This window comes from Halichoerus grypus, chromosome 4 (genome assembly GCF_964656455.1).
Source record: "Halichoerus grypus chromosome 4, mHalGry1.hap1.1, whole genome shotgun sequence".
NCBI classification, from domain to species: Eukaryota; Metazoa; Chordata; class Mammalia; order Carnivora; family Phocidae; genus Halichoerus; species Halichoerus grypus.
Window position 1 is genome coordinate 160,462,549 of NC_135715.1, and position 15,463 is coordinate 160,478,011.

Here is a 15,463-nt window from a genome sequence, read left to right on the forward strand (position 1 = left end):
GATATTTCATTGTGATTTTGATTTGCATTTCCCTAATGATTAGCGATGCTGAGAATCTTTTCAGAGAAAGACAAATACAATATGATTTCACTTAAATGTGGGATCCAAAAAACGAAACTTACAAAAACAGAAACAGACTCATAAATACAGAGAACAAACTGGTGGTTGCCAGAGGGGTGGAGATGGGGTACGGGCGAAATAGAGGAGGGGGATCAAGAGGTACAAACTTCCAGTAATAAAAGAAATAAGTCACAGGGATATAAAGTACAGCATAGGAAAGATAGCCAATAATATTGTGCTAACCTTGCATGGTGACCACACTTCTGGTGAGCGCTGTGTAATGTATAGAATTGTTGAATCACTGTGTTGTAGACCTGAGACTACCATAGCATTGTGGGTCAGCTATAGTTCAAGAATACAATTTTTTTCTTAAATGCTAGGAAGGTTTCTGGGTTGTGCTGCTAAGGTCAGAGACAGACACTGCTCTGGAATTCAGGAGGAATGAGGGCAGCAGCAGCGAGGAGAGAGGAAAGGTAACTTGTCAAAAGTTCTCAGTATGGATGCATCGATCCATGCATAATGAAATACTGTTTTCCAGTGGTGCCGAGCATCCATTTTTCGCTTCTTTTAACATTTTAATTTTTTTATTTAAAGACTTTTATTTATTTAGTGGAGAGAGAGGGAGCTTGTGTGCGTGCGCCCGCGAGTGGGAGGAGGGGCAGAGGGAATGACAAGTGGCATCTCAAGCAGACTCTCAGCTGGGGGTGGAGTCCCATGGGGGGCTTGATTTCACCACCCTGAGATCACGACCTGAGTGGAAATCGTGAGTCAGACACTTAATCTACTGAGCCACCCAGGCGCCCCCTAATGTTTTAATTTGTAATTCCACAGGTACTTATATAATGGAGTGGTACTTGCAAGACCTGCATTTTGTGGCTGAAGAATATTTTGCAATATGAATTCTGATTACCTTAAAATTTATATATATGTATGTATAGGCCTAGATGGAACATGGATGAAGCAATGCGCTACTTCTTCACATTATTGTATGGAACTGTGTGTATCTAGAGAGTCCCTTGAAAGGTGGTGAAATAGCTTTTTAAGTGGTAGTGGATTACACACAATTAAAATATTTTGTAAAGTTTTCTGGCCCTTTGTTGTAATGTTTAAATATAATGTGAAAATCTTGCCTTTAAATAACTTAGTGATTTTGCTAGAAGGCAAGAAAAATAAATGTTATGGAACACTTTTTAAATTATTTGACTTTTATGTATTTTTTGCTAATATCTCACATCTTTGGTGTGTTTTACTCTCATTTTTTTAGAATAAAACTCTTCATGCCTGCCAGCCAGCAGCTGTATTTTGTCATCTTTACCAAACCTGCACAGCAACATTTGTTCATTTGAAAATTCTATGGCATTTAGGTACTTATTTTATAAACACCAATGAAAAACAAAACTTGATACTAGCATAAATCAAACTTAATATAGTAAAAACAGAGATGTAAGTCAACAGAATGCCCTCAAATATTGCCCTCATCAGAAGGTTTTGGGACTTAAACACATCTACTGCTGCTCTTCATTTGTGAAAGAAAACACAATTAAAGATGCTGGGAATATCACTAAATCACTAAATTTTGTATCCAAATCAAGACTAATTCATTTGAAAAACAAGTCCAATTTTAACAAATTTGGCCTAATTATTTACATAAGTTCAACAAGAATAGTGATTGACCATAGAGATCCTTTAAAATTTGCTTTACTGGAACTTTTCACAAGGAATCTGCAGGCTGAACTTTTAATAGACTCTTGAGGCGAGAAGCCAAACCAAATGTTTGCCATCAGACATGCCTGCAATACCCGTAGATTTGGGCAAATTGCTCTCCTCGAGGTTCCCTCCCCCCCAAATCCTGAGGTTCCTGCACCTCCCAGGAAGTGATATTCTTTACTCACCTGGTAAGGCTGCTGGGAATTCTGTAAGCAAGGTACCAGACCAACATTTCCAAGGGGCTCTATTGGCTTCATAAAGTCAACCTTAATTCCTTACAGATGTCTGGTTATATCTGAGTCTATGCATGTCTCTCTCAAATATGACATTCCAGTCAAAACCTTGGTAATATAACCAATGTTTCCAATGGTGTCTTGTTACAAGAAGAATAGATTCTCACTGGACTTATGCAAATAATTATAATTGCCATTGAACAAAGAATACTCATTGAGAGTTTCTGAATTTCAGAGGGTTCAGGTACTATTTGTTTCAATCTTAGTTCATCCTGACCACACATAAAATTCTTTTCTGGAGCTTTCCCTTCACAGACCTACAACTTTCTTTTGTATTCAGATTTTGTCCTAAGTCTTTTCTCTCCACATAAGTAGTCTCATTTTGGGACAAAATTACCTTCTTTTTCCCTCAACAAAAATGTATTCTCATTCCTGACACCTTTCTTACACGTCTCCTACTTTCTTACATACGGAGTTGCTTTCCTTATCATTTCCATCAGTCTTAATTACATATAGCAAAATTTTAACTCTTAGAACCTTAGTCTCCAGTGAAAACTAAGTAGTAACCAATTGTGAACTATTACACCAAAATTCTTTAGATTGGCAAATTTATGAATTCATTTCATAATTTTTGGGGACATGCAGTTTTCAAAGTATAATCTTTCAATAAGGCACAAAGCATGTTTTCCAACAGACCCAAGTATTTTTAGTTTCTCTGCAGTAAGAAGTCAAAAGCAGAGAGACCTACATCATTAACCAATGCTTTAGGAGTTTATCTTATTTGGAAATGACTTAGCTATCCAATGAATTCAATCCAACTTATCATTTAACTTAGCAAAACCTCAAAGTTTCAGGTTTGATAGCTATCTGCAGGATCAGATGGCCATGAAACCTAGCAAAACACACTTTACAGTTTTTGCAGAGGTCAGGATTTGGGGACAATGACATGAAGGCTTGCACATGTGGGACTCCCAACCATTTGGAGGAATTCTGGCAAAAGAGGTCAAGCTGGAAAATAATAAGAAAGGGTTCCGTGGAGGGGCCATACCTCTTGATCTGGGAGTTTGTACTAAGGCCAGGAAACATTACATTAAAAAAATGAGACATTTTTCACAGGCCTTGGGCATCACATTTGTTCCATTTTTTAAGAATACAGCCCAAGGGTGAGTCCAAAGGAAAAGAGGGAATTTGTCCCATAGTGGGAAAGACTAGCTGCTGATTCCCAAAGGGGCATCCCACCAAAGGCAATGGAGCTCCTGACTCGTGGTTGCAATTTCAGTCAGGGCATCCCACTGACCTGAAAAAGGACTGAACCTTATATGGAATGACTGACTCTACTGGGGCATCCTACCAAGGGGAGGGTTGCAGCAAATGGCAATAGAAATCCCTGCTGGGACATCCTCCGCAACAGGGAAAGCTGGACACCAGGTGGCCAGACCGGGTTGGAAAAAGGAGCGGAAAGGATGTGCCACTCAGATGCATAGGAATGTGTTTTGCTTATAGATGAAGATGGCAGCTGGATCCATGGGAACAAAGGAAAAGGGGAGGGAGGGAGTTCCAAAAGAAGCACAATGGGAATGGAGACCTTAAAGGAGATGGAGTGGGAGAGGAAGGGAAAGGGGTCCTTTGCCGTCACAGGCACCAGCAGTCCAACCTGTTCACCTTCAGACCTTTAGACCACATCAGGGAGTTGCCCTGGCCAGAGATCTTCAGTTGTCTGAGGAGTACTAGGGTTAGGGCGCCAAGGGGCTGAAAAGAGAGAGGAGAGGGAGGGAAGAGTCCCTCTGAAGGGCAAGAGGGAAAAATCCCTCACCCTTTCGGGCAAGGGTGGTCTGGTGGGTTCCCCCTGGGATTTTGGATCCTCAGTTTCCCAAGGACTGCTAGAGTAGGTCCACTGAGGGAAAGTTCCAAGAAATTCCTGGAGAATCTGGGAAGAGTCCCAGGCCAGCAGAGTTCCCCATACAGGACACCAAGTGTGGGGTGCTCCAGTTGGGTAGGGGCCAGCGGTGTGGATGGTAAAAGAATTCACCCAAGGCAGAACAAAAGAGATAGAAGTTTATTGACTACACCACAAGGGAGTAGCAGGCAGGACACCAAAGGGGAGACTGTCTGCTGAAAACAGTTTCTAAATAGCTAAGAGCATCAACAGTAAATTGTGGAGTTTAGGAAAAAAATTGCTTCACATTTTCTCAGTCTTCCCAAATTAAAGATCTGCAATGACTTTTTGTGGCTGTTATTTTGCTAAGGAAACAATATGGCAAATATAGACATTCCATCCCCTCTGTTTTGAAAAATATATCTCAGAAAATACAGTAAGATCTGTTTAATACTTATGACTACTGTTGGTTTGTTTTGTATTCGTTTGGCAAAGAGAGGTTGTTTTCTCTACCAAAACCAACATAATGGAAAGGAAAGACTCAATGCAGGATAATCTGTGAGAAGAAGTGGGACAAAAACACAGAAAGACAAATAAAAATTTAAGAAGATACTCATGTTTATTAACTGATTTACATTTGACAAAGCAAAGGTAAGTGCACAAAGAGCTGTTTGACGAAGTCAAGCCCTAGATATCCAACAACAGTATTTCCCTGGTGGCCCCAGAGGGCACTGAACCACCACCCCTCGGCAGCTGTGTTCTGCAATGCAGCCACCTGGGTGTAGACACTGCGGAGTTACACTTGGGAGTACAGGCCTGTGGGCATCTGACATCAAACGAGTGGACCATTAAACACTTGAGAGCTCTCGTTCCAGATGTCTAAAGTCAATGTGAGCAACCAACAAGTACTAATTATGTACTAGAATGGTCAGAACAAAAGAACAGACTTTGAATACTGTATAAAATACACCTTTTCTAGAGAATAAGCTCTAGTCATGAGCTGTCTCTTTATTTCCTCCCTTTGCCAAAGTCTGTTCATTCATGTCAAGTCAAGGACATAAAGTATAAAATCTTTTAAAAAACTACTCTAACGATGGTCATTAAGTTCTCCCTAAGACCCAAGCCTAAGGCTATTTACATAAGATTTGGGATCATCATAATTCAGGAAAACTTTTCATTCTGAGCTCACAAAGGTATCCCTCCTATAGATAGTAGGATACTCAGAAATACCTGAGGTATAATCACTGAGAACCTTCCTGAAGGAGAAAAAAAAGATTAGAGTTTCCTATAGTGGCATAAAAGTACATACACAGTTGATACTGAAAAACTAAAATGTGACAGGACTAAAGTATAACAAATAAGCTGAAGAGAAACTTCCTACAAGGCTCCAGGTCTTCTTACTATACTTTGCACAGCTTTGTTATAATAGAGATTCTCAGGCTGTACCAAAAATGATTTTAGGTGGAATCTTAAAAACAGCAAACCCCAATTTCAAACAGATTCATTTCTAGAGACAAGCATGTGCCAGTATACAATCATCATGTTTCTGGCAGAACAGTAACATCAGTCCAATTTTCAAAAACTTAAGTCTGGGTCTCTTTTAATTAGATGTGCTTATTTGGCTGTGAATATGCCCTCACCCTGCCTCCAGAATGATCATTTTAGCATCAGTTATAAAAAAAAGTATACTAATTATACAGAATACTCCAAAGTCTAGCTTAGTTTATAGCTATTTATATAAGATACACAAATCTGATAATTTAACACTTTGTACTACTCTCTGGCCCTACATTTTCCTACTTCCTGATGTTTCTTGGAAACTGGCAACAGGAAGACTACTTTCTTAGAGAATAAATAAAAAGCTTTAAGAATTGGCTAAAATAAGCACCCCAGAGTCACTTTAGGAAGTAGAAACTCAAATACTATTTTTTTAAAAAAGTGAATTGGAATATTCTGGAAATTTAAACATCTTTAAACAAGGAATTCTTCTGTTTAGTGCCTACCACATTCAGGGACACTTACATTCACTTATGGACCTGCTGGAATCCTTTCTGAACATGTTATGACCTCAGCATGACTGACAGAAGGGGAGAGGACACTTTAACTTTTTGTTTTTAAGAAATTTAGAAAAGTTTTATTAAGCTTCTAAAAAGCATGGTAAACTCACAAATTCTTACTACTGCATGCAGGTTGGTTTTTCTACCCTTTTGAGCACATAGCTTCTTCAGGTAGGAGAGGCACCTCAAGAGGGGAAAGGAAGGACCCTCTTCAGGCACGAGAATAGGTGTATCAATGGGAACCAAAGGAGCAAAACTCTCATCAAGAATTCTTCAGAAAACTGCCTTTCAGTTAAGTCAGAAGAAATGAGCAAAACATTTGCAAATTAAGCTCCAAAAAGATCAATATGCCTTCCATTTTCAAAAACAAAATAATTAGCCCCCTCCCTCATTTCTTCTCCATCATGCCTTTCATATAATGGTATTTTTTTCTGAACTGTACTGTGTAGAGAAAGCCATGTCATCTGATGAACAGACCTTGATCAGCAACACTCAGCGAAACAGATCCGTTTCTTCCCAATTCACAGCCTTGCGTCACACTGCTGAATGCTGAAACCTAATCCATGAGTTTCACTTTGCCATTTCACAGAATTTGTAAAGAAAAAAAAAAAAAGGAATCCCAGGAAAAAAAGCAAAAGCTTTGACTTTCCCATTAAAAATGTTCATTCTCGAATTCTACAGATATCAAGAAAAAGACAGATGTGTCTTAATTTTACATTTAAAAAAACCACAATCTCAAAGCAAGCACCTGGGTTTTACTTTAGCTTATAATAATTTAATATGCCTGAGAATTTTTGTGCAAATACATCTCATCTTCACTGAAAAATATGCATAGCACTTTGGAAAAAGTTTAGTTGCAAGTAACTTTCCTTACAAAAAACATACAGACATAAATACATAACATTCCCTAATTCCTATTGATTGCACTTCTGGTTTAACCCCTTCCAGCCTCCAAGGAAATTTGAAAGACATGTAATTTTGTTCATATGCCTTGGCCACTGTCCTTATCTAAAAGAAATATTCTGAAAACAAGTTTCCTTGGTTCCAACTTACCCATATTTTCCTTCTTAAGTAAATCCTTCCTACCCCCCAATTCATATTGGTTTTTTGGAGGTATTGTATAAAGATACAAATTTAAAAATGAACTTTTATTAATCACAAATACAAAAGGAATGTGGGTGGTGTTTGGGCTCCCAGTGGCTCAAAGGCTTGAAAACAGAAAGCAAAAGGGAGTTTCCACTACTCTGATTTTATGAAAAAGATAAAATTCCTTGTTTGCTACTGCTGTGTACATACCATTTGATGGATATGTAATTTAAGCAGACCATAAAAGGGTAAAACATAAAAGCCTCAGTAACAGATGGGGCTTAGCCCGGCAACCCTGCAGTTCAGCTTTTCATAGGCAATGATCAAAGCTGCTCCCTTTCTCTTCCCATCTCCTAAGCTGGGTTCTTGCTGCTTTTGCTTACTAGAAGTAAATGTGCTAGCAAGTTCAGTATAACTGGTATATTTTGATATTACTGAATTTATTGTCCAGTCACTTTTTATTCTCAAGATAGGAACATCCAACTGAAGTATATTAAACTTTTCTTCCTTTTCTGCTCCAAACACTCATGACCCATTCATTTATACTTTCAATTTATTAGACCTCATTCATTAGGGTCTCATCCCAATTCTGTTTCCATTGTTCCATTTTCCCCTTTCCACATTCACAACCCATCTGCAACATTCCTTGTCTCTCAGTCAGACCAGACTACATGCATCAGTGCAAATCTATCCTTCATGTGCTAATTTGTTTAAGAGGTCAGTTAACTGCTGAACTTCAGTCTTCCTTCAGGATATCCATTTTCGGTGAAGTTGTGCAAACTGGGGTGCCCAAGCTACCCATCATGACTGGAAGACTCTGATTCCTCCTCAATCCACTCAATAAATTGCTACCTGAATTTAAATAAACAGCAGAGTCTGGTCTTTGAAGACCAATTTCTGCCTCTTGGCTTCTTCCATTTTCCTGTGCATCAGGGGTCTTGATCACTCTGGCTATCCCCAGTCTCTTCAGCCTGTCCACTAAGTTCATCTTCAACTGGCCAACATCAGGAGGGTTCCGGGTAGGTCTCAAACCATACATCTCCTGGAGGAATGTTTCAGCTGGTCGGGAGGCCAAAAAATTTTCGGAGAGATGAACTCGAGGCTCAAAGGGCAAAGGAGAAGGGCAAGGTGAGTGAGATGGTGAATTTGGTGGTGTAGAAGGAATAGCCAGGGCTTTAGGGATAGGCTGGAGGAGGGGGCTCTCTGAAACTGGGCTGTGATACACTTTAGCAGAAATGCCCCGCTCTTGCAGAAGTTTGGCCAAGCTCATGGTGCTACTGAAGGTTATAGTGGAATCTCGTCGGTTGGTAACAGATTCGCCAATGCTGAGTCTATAGGACATAGCAGGAGAATTCACCGCTGTGTTTGATGAACTGTTACCACTACTTCCACAGGATAATGAAGGGAACCCAGAGCTTTGGGGGGGAAAAAAAAAAAGAAAGAAAGAAAGAGCAGGAGAGAGTGTTTAAAAATAAAAAGTAATTTCCAAGTCAGCATTTACGTTAGTTATCCGTAGTAAATATAGAACAACAGGCTATACATCAGTAACTGTACTCTTTGGAAAGATCTGAACAATAAGAATTTTGATGTTACTTCAGTGACTGGTTAATTATTTGTAATTTATAACTAAGTCACTAACTCATTGAAACATACTTCTTTTCAAAGGATATGAGAAAGTTTACTCTCAGATAATTTTATTCTTAAATTATAACTCAAAATATGTGTCTTTGGGAATATGAATAAATTTTATGATAGAAATCAAAGAAAATAAAATATTACAGAAAGTAACCAGAAATTTTTATTTTTATATATTCATTCCATAAAGTGAAATACACCAGAAACAATAATCCATGAGTAAATAATTCTCCAACTTTTTTAGAACATACAATCTTTTATATTAAACCTAAGATGTTCTTCTAAGGAGAAATTGTTTTCTTTTTAATCTTTCAATTTTATATTACTAAAAACTCATAAAAGTTGAAATTGTTAAAATTTCTATTTTCAAAAATGTTAATTCCAAACAATAGTAGTATAAGGATACCCATGAAACAAATTTTTCTTAACCTTGACTTCAAACATGTGTTTCTGGGAAAATAAAAATAATTAAAAGGGGCGCCTAAGTGGCTCAGTTATTAAGCGTCTGCCTTCAGCTCAGGTCATGATCTCAGGGTCCTGGGATCGAGCCCCGCGTCCGGCTCCCTGCTCAGCGGAAAGCCTGCTTCTTCCTCTCCCGCTCTCCCTACTTATGTTTCCTCTCTCGCTGTCTCTCTATGTCAAATAAACAAAATCTTAAAAAAAAAATTAAAAGCTTTGACAACTATTATTCTGTTTTGTTAGAAACAAACAAACAAAAAAATGCTAAGAAATCATGTACTCAGGGAAATGGTGATAGAGCAGAGAAGGGACATCTTTAGCCAATTTCCCTCCCTTGAGCAAATGTTACCAGTATTTAATAGATAAACTTTCACTTTAACACAAAATACTCAGTATATCAAGATAACAAAATTTTTAATGATTATGAACAAAGTTATTATTAGAACTAATAATTCAATAATAAATAAACTTTCTAAAGCACCAACTGGTATGAAAGAAACAAACAAACACGTTTGACTCTGTGGTTAAACAAATCCAACTAAGAACCTCTAATTTGATGTAGTCTATAGACTATACTCCCAGTTTCCCACCTCCCTGTTCCTACTTTACTGTAGAACTGACTGTCCTTTCCCAAACTGTATACTTCATATGGTATCAACTTGTATTGAGAGTCCTCTCAAGGACCAATTTTATAAAACTTATTGTCTTGTTGACATAAGGACAATGTGGAAAAATTGCAGCTATGCCTGTTCATTACAGACTTTACTAAGATCTTTATTGGGTGAAACCCAATGCTTCCCTAAATAAATGATTTGCTCTTACACATACGTTGTGAATCATAATCTTATTTCCTTCCACACTGGCAGCTAGAAAGTTAAGACTCAAATACATGGTTCACAGTAGCAAGTATATAAGACTTTATGTTATAATTTGTATACTAGTTTTATTCTTCTATCCATTTTATATCCTTACTCTTCATTCCTCTACGCTTCATTTTTCTTCACTACTCCTAGTTAACATTATCCCAATGTTGTACGTACCTTTGAAAACCACCTTAGATTCTTTTGGGAATCCGTAGGACAGAAATAGCAGCAATATGGCTTAATAAGATCCCTCAACTAGGTGTTAGAATATGCATGTTGTAGCCTGTATAGTAAATAATTTGGCCTTGCCCAGAGGGTTCTGGCCTTTGCCCTCAGCTTCTGGGAGGTAATCTATGCCGTGTCTGATACATGTGTCTTTGTTTGGGATGAAGGCTGGCCATACTAGATCATGGGGTGAGCTGGCCACACCCAATAGTTTTAGGGTGGGAGTTAGCCATGCCAGAGAGAACAACCATGTGATTTAGGGTGGGGGCTTTAGGTCAGTGGACCTGGAGGTGAGCTCAACTATATGGGCAATCGATCAATCAATTAATCATGACTATGCACTGAAACCTCAATAAAAAATCTGGATACTGAGGCTTGCATGAGCTTTCCTAGTTGGTAATACTCTGCATGTACTATCACACATTGATGTTAGGAAAGCAATGAATCCTAAGGAAAAGGAAAACTTTTCACATGGAACTCTCCCAGACTTTGACCTATGTTTCTTTCTTTGACTAATTTTAACCTGTATCCATTCCCTGTAATAAACAGCAACCATGAGCCTAATAGCTTTCAGTGAGTTCTGTGAATCTTTCTAGCAAATTATCACACCAGAGAGTGGTTTTGGGAACATCCTGAACTTGCAGAACTTGCAAGTGGGACACCTGGGTGGTTCTGCTGGTTAAGCACCTGCTTTTGGCTCTGGTCATGATCTCAGGGTCCTGGGATCGAGCCCCGCATTGGGCTCCTTGCTCAGCGGGGAGCCTGCTGCTCCCCCTGCCTGTGCGTTCTCTCTTTCTCTCTGACAAATAAATAAATAAAATCTTAAAAAAAAAACCCCACAAAAAAACAAGTGAGGACAGTCTTGTGTTGAGGACTGATCCCTCAAATCTTGCAGTTTAGCTTACTCTGGGTATAGTTGCAGCTGGGTCACTTGCTACCGCTCTGCCTTTGGACCAGTTACCTAAACTACCTATGCCTCAGTTTTTCACTTACACAATACATACTCACTTGCCCTGCCAATTTCAAAGAGTTATAATGATCAAAGGAGAAGATACAATGTGAAAATATCCTAAAGACAAATGATCACAGAACATTAATTAAAATTCTGGGAGTTAAAATGAAAGTAATTTTTAAAATAAATTCATGAAAACATAGTTAAGGAAATAAGTTTTAGGCCTCACATTGCCCAGACCCCTTACCTGGGGGTAACCTGAGTGATATCAGAAGGATGCAATATCCTACAGGTGGTGAAGGTGAATGTCGAGTTTGTGCATGACAGACACTTGCCTGGGTTTGAGGTTGCAACTGAAGTAGAGATTTTAATGGAATCAAACAAAATTGAAAGGTTAGGTTAATAATGTAAAACATTCATCACTATTTATTAATTAAGCATTAGTAAAGGGTCTTTTGTACAAAAATCACCAAATTTGGAAATGAAATATACATAAATATTGTATTAGTATCAACTGGCTGGTATATAGCTGAATCCTTCAATACTTTAAAACTGTAATCCAAAAGCATTAAAAATAGGTTAGAAATAAGAGAAAAACATATTCTGAAAATCTCCCCTCCCCCCTGGCCTGCCCCCAACAAGATCTAGTCATTCAGTCTTTCTAGCCAAACTATCTACTTCAACAGTTCTCAAAGTGTGGTTTGCAGACCTTGTGGGAATCCACAGGTCACAGGTCAAAACTACTTTCATAGCAATGCTAAGATGTTATCTGCCTTTCTGACTGGGTTGGCGTTTGCACTATCGGAGCAAAAGCAACGCTGAGCAAAACTGCCGACTCCTTAGCACAAAGCAAGGCAACGGCACCAAGCTACACAAGCTATGCTGATATTCTTCACTGCTGCCCACCTGCAACAGTAAAAAAAAAAAAGCCAGATTCCTGACCCTCTATCTTGATATTCTGTGCGACTAAGTGGGAAGTGCGCATTAAGCACTCCGCTGCATACCAAGATACAATGGTTATCTAAAGCAAAAGCAGATGGGCAGTTGAGTTGAAATTTTTTCAAGGAACACCATTTTTTACTTGAAAGAACAACTAACTTCGTTTATTCAGACTTGGCTATCTGGCAGAAATTTTCTTGGAAATGAAGGTAGTGAGCCTATCTCTTCAACAAAAACAGCTTACAGGATTGCTGTCAGTGACAAAATTTTACCTTCAAGTGAAAATTAGAGTTTTGGAGAACTCATATCCACCTTTGCGAGCTTTAAAGCTTCCTAATACTAAAAAGATTTATCTGATGAGATACGTGGTGATATTAATGTAATTTTAATATATTATATAATGAAATATGTTAACATTTGGAAGATCTGCATAACTCAGTGAACCAATATTTTCCAAATGACCAGTGCATGATGGGTAAAAGATGCATTCAAAGTGTAGGAAAGATCAACAGATTGTGTAACTAAGTATGAAAAGTTCACTGATAGGTTTTTGGATTCCATATTGCTTTTATAAAGCTTAAAGAAACTACCACTCACCAAGTTTTGGTGTAATATCAAATAATTATCCACAAATACCTGAAGAGGCTATTAAAATACTCTCTCCTTTTACAACTATACCTCTGTGTGAGCCTGCATTTTCTTCATACTCTTTAAACAAAGCAACATACTATAACAGACCGAATGTAGAAGCTGTATGAAAATCCAGCCATCTTCTTTTAAGCCATAAATTAGAGACTTGTAAAATTGTAAAACAAAACTATTCTTCTCACTACTTAAAGAAAATAGCTATTTTTCATAAAACATATTATTTGTGTTAACATGTAATTATTATTTTTAAATGAGTTAATAAATATTTTGATTCTCAGTTTTGATTTCTAATATGGTAAATATCAATAGATACAACCCACAAAGACAAGCTGTCTGGAATTCTCAATGATTTTTAAGGGTATAAAGAAATCCTGAGCCCAAAAGGCTTATGAACCACTGACTGAATTGATCTTTCTCTTACACAGGCTGGCTAAGAGGTGGGAAGAATGAGAAAGGCCACTGTCATTATAGATCTTTCTTTTCTTCAAGACTGAGTGCATTCGAGTTAGATTTAAGTGGAGGTGGTCAAGTGGCCATCCTGCAAGTCAGAATGCAGAATTACTGGACCACACCCCACCAAGCACTGTTCTTACCTGTAACTGGACCACTAGCTGAAGTAATGGCTGGAAGGAAGATTCCTGTTACTGGCTTGGATACTGAAGGTTTCTGTTCCACTTGAAAAGTGATACCTTCCTCTTCATCCTCTTCTAAATCTGAGAGGTGATAGATGGCATCCTTGGGCAACTGGGTAAAGCCTTTAGTGATGACACCTGGTCGTGGGTCAAGAATGGTTCCTAAATTTGGTTGAGCAAGCTGCTGCCAGTGGTGCAAAGTTTGTGATCCTGAATGTGAAAGACCAAAAACAAAACAAAACAAAACCCCATAAGGCACGTTTTAAATTTCCCACAAATATTCAATCTTGAAACAGAGGCTAAAATTATATGTGTAAAAAAGTAAGGATAATAATAAAACTACTTATTTAGTCTTAATATTTTGGTAAAATTTATATAAAGTTCTCTGTGGAAGACTGACAAGATGCTAAAGGTATGAGCAATAATCTTTCTGTTTCAAAAGTAAAGTTTAAAAAGACATCTAAAGCAGCAGTGAAAAAGCCAAGACAACACCCTTAATGGGAACTAGGATGCTGAGGCAGTGAGGAGAAGGAAGACATGCACCCTGGAGGTGGGGTTGTATTTCCCCAGGTGACAAAAATCAAGACTTCCTTACTTACGAACTTCGAAGTGAAAAGCCAGGCTTCTAGATCGAAAGACACCTGAATTTCAGTGTTTTGTTTTGTTTTTTGTGTTCTTCCCCACCCTGCTCATGACTCTCCGTTCCCCAGGCTCTCCAGGGAGAGTACAAAAGTGAAGGAGATGCTAAAAGGAGGATATATCCCCGTGGTTCCGGTCTAAGAACCCTGGTGAATGACCATCCAAGCGCCTGCTCCTGCAATGTCTAATTATGTCACTATAGACATTTCACCCTAGAGTGGGCAACTCTGACAAATACCTGCACTGATCATTAATGAATGAAACTAACTTATTGCATCCTTGAGTTTGAAGGGTCCTTATAGATTACCTACTCAAAATTTTGTCTAATGCAGATTCCTTTATGATAATAATAGAACCATTTGAAGGTAATCAATATTCCCTAAAACAAATTTATTTTGAATTCAAGTTCTATCCTCAGAGGGAACAGAAACTGAAAGGAAATTATCAAAACAGGAAAAAAAAAAAAAAACACAAAACCACCAACCCAGACACACATATCTCTAAGTAAATGACACTTCCTGGGTAAAGGACTCTTTTTTGAAAAGGAAGGTAGAGATGACGTATTACATCTATATTATTTTTATTTATTTATCATATCCCATTTATTTTACCATAAAAACTGCTGTCAATGATATATCTTAGCTAAGGACAAGAAAGGATGTTCCTCCTCCCTCACATTTATATGAAAACAATACTGATGGCTGATGACTTGGAGAAAGCAGATCTCTTCATTCTTTTTCCACAAAGTAAGTACCATAATGGACTGTCCCACAAATGTGGTTTAGGGGTAATAAAGGTGTCTCCTGCACATAGTCCTCTTATAATTACAATACGAAGTTCAATTCTAGGAAAGGAAAGGCTAATAAGCAACGTGGCTTAAGAATGGCCCTTACTTATTTATTACCTTCAAGGGGCTTGACAATCTGCAATTTTTCAGGCATAAAACCTCGAAGGCAACTGGCACTGCTGAGGTCTGCGATCTCCGACTGGTCAGTGCAGAGAGAGGCAAGGCTCTCCGTGGGGGTGCCACAGCCACTAACCCCTTCTTTCTGGTCAGCCAGAACCTGGATCTTCCGCTCCCATTCTTCAGCAAAGAACTGCTTCTCACTTAAGTAGTTCTGTCGCCGCAGACTAAGGCGATGCAGTGCTGTAGCCAAATCACTATCTCCAGAGGGTCCTGCTTGACCCACCTTCTGAACGTTCCTGTGGGAAAATCACTCACTGACTAGATCTGTAAAGGTGATAAGCACAATCTAGACTTCTCTTTTCTACAATGGTGAATGTTCAAGAGACTGATCTTAAAATCATAGTGTTTTTTTCCTTAGGTATCAAGAATACAGAAATAATAATAAACCAAAATCACTAATACATCATTTTTTACAGATCATTTCAAGCAACTTCAGACAAGCAAAAATATACTTATTTTATGTTTACTAACTTTTCTATTTCATT

General features: G+C 38.3%; 1 protein-coding gene across 3 annotated transcripts in view; it reads right to left on the reverse strand.

The window, feature by feature from the left end:
- Positions 1 to 4,472: 4,472 nt before the first annotated feature.
- TRAK2 (trafficking kinesin protein 2) overlaps positions 4,473 to 15,463 on the reverse strand; it is a 66,745-nt gene continuing 55,754 nt past the window's right edge. For all 3 annotated transcript variants that reach the window (XM_036098597.2, XM_078071191.1, XM_078071192.1), the window contains 4 exons: positions 14,916 to 15,214; positions 13,334 to 13,582; positions 11,401 to 11,506; positions 4,473 to 8,434 (listed from right to left, as the gene is read on the reverse strand). In XM_036098597.2, the coding sequence (XP_035954490.1) occupies positions 7,756 to 8,434; positions 11,401 to 11,506; positions 13,334 to 13,582; positions 14,916 to 15,214 (1,333 nt within the window). In that variant the 3' untranslated portion in view covers positions 4,473 to 7,755. The remainder of the gene's footprint in view (positions 8,435 to 11,400; positions 11,507 to 13,333; positions 13,583 to 14,915; positions 15,215 to 15,463) is intronic.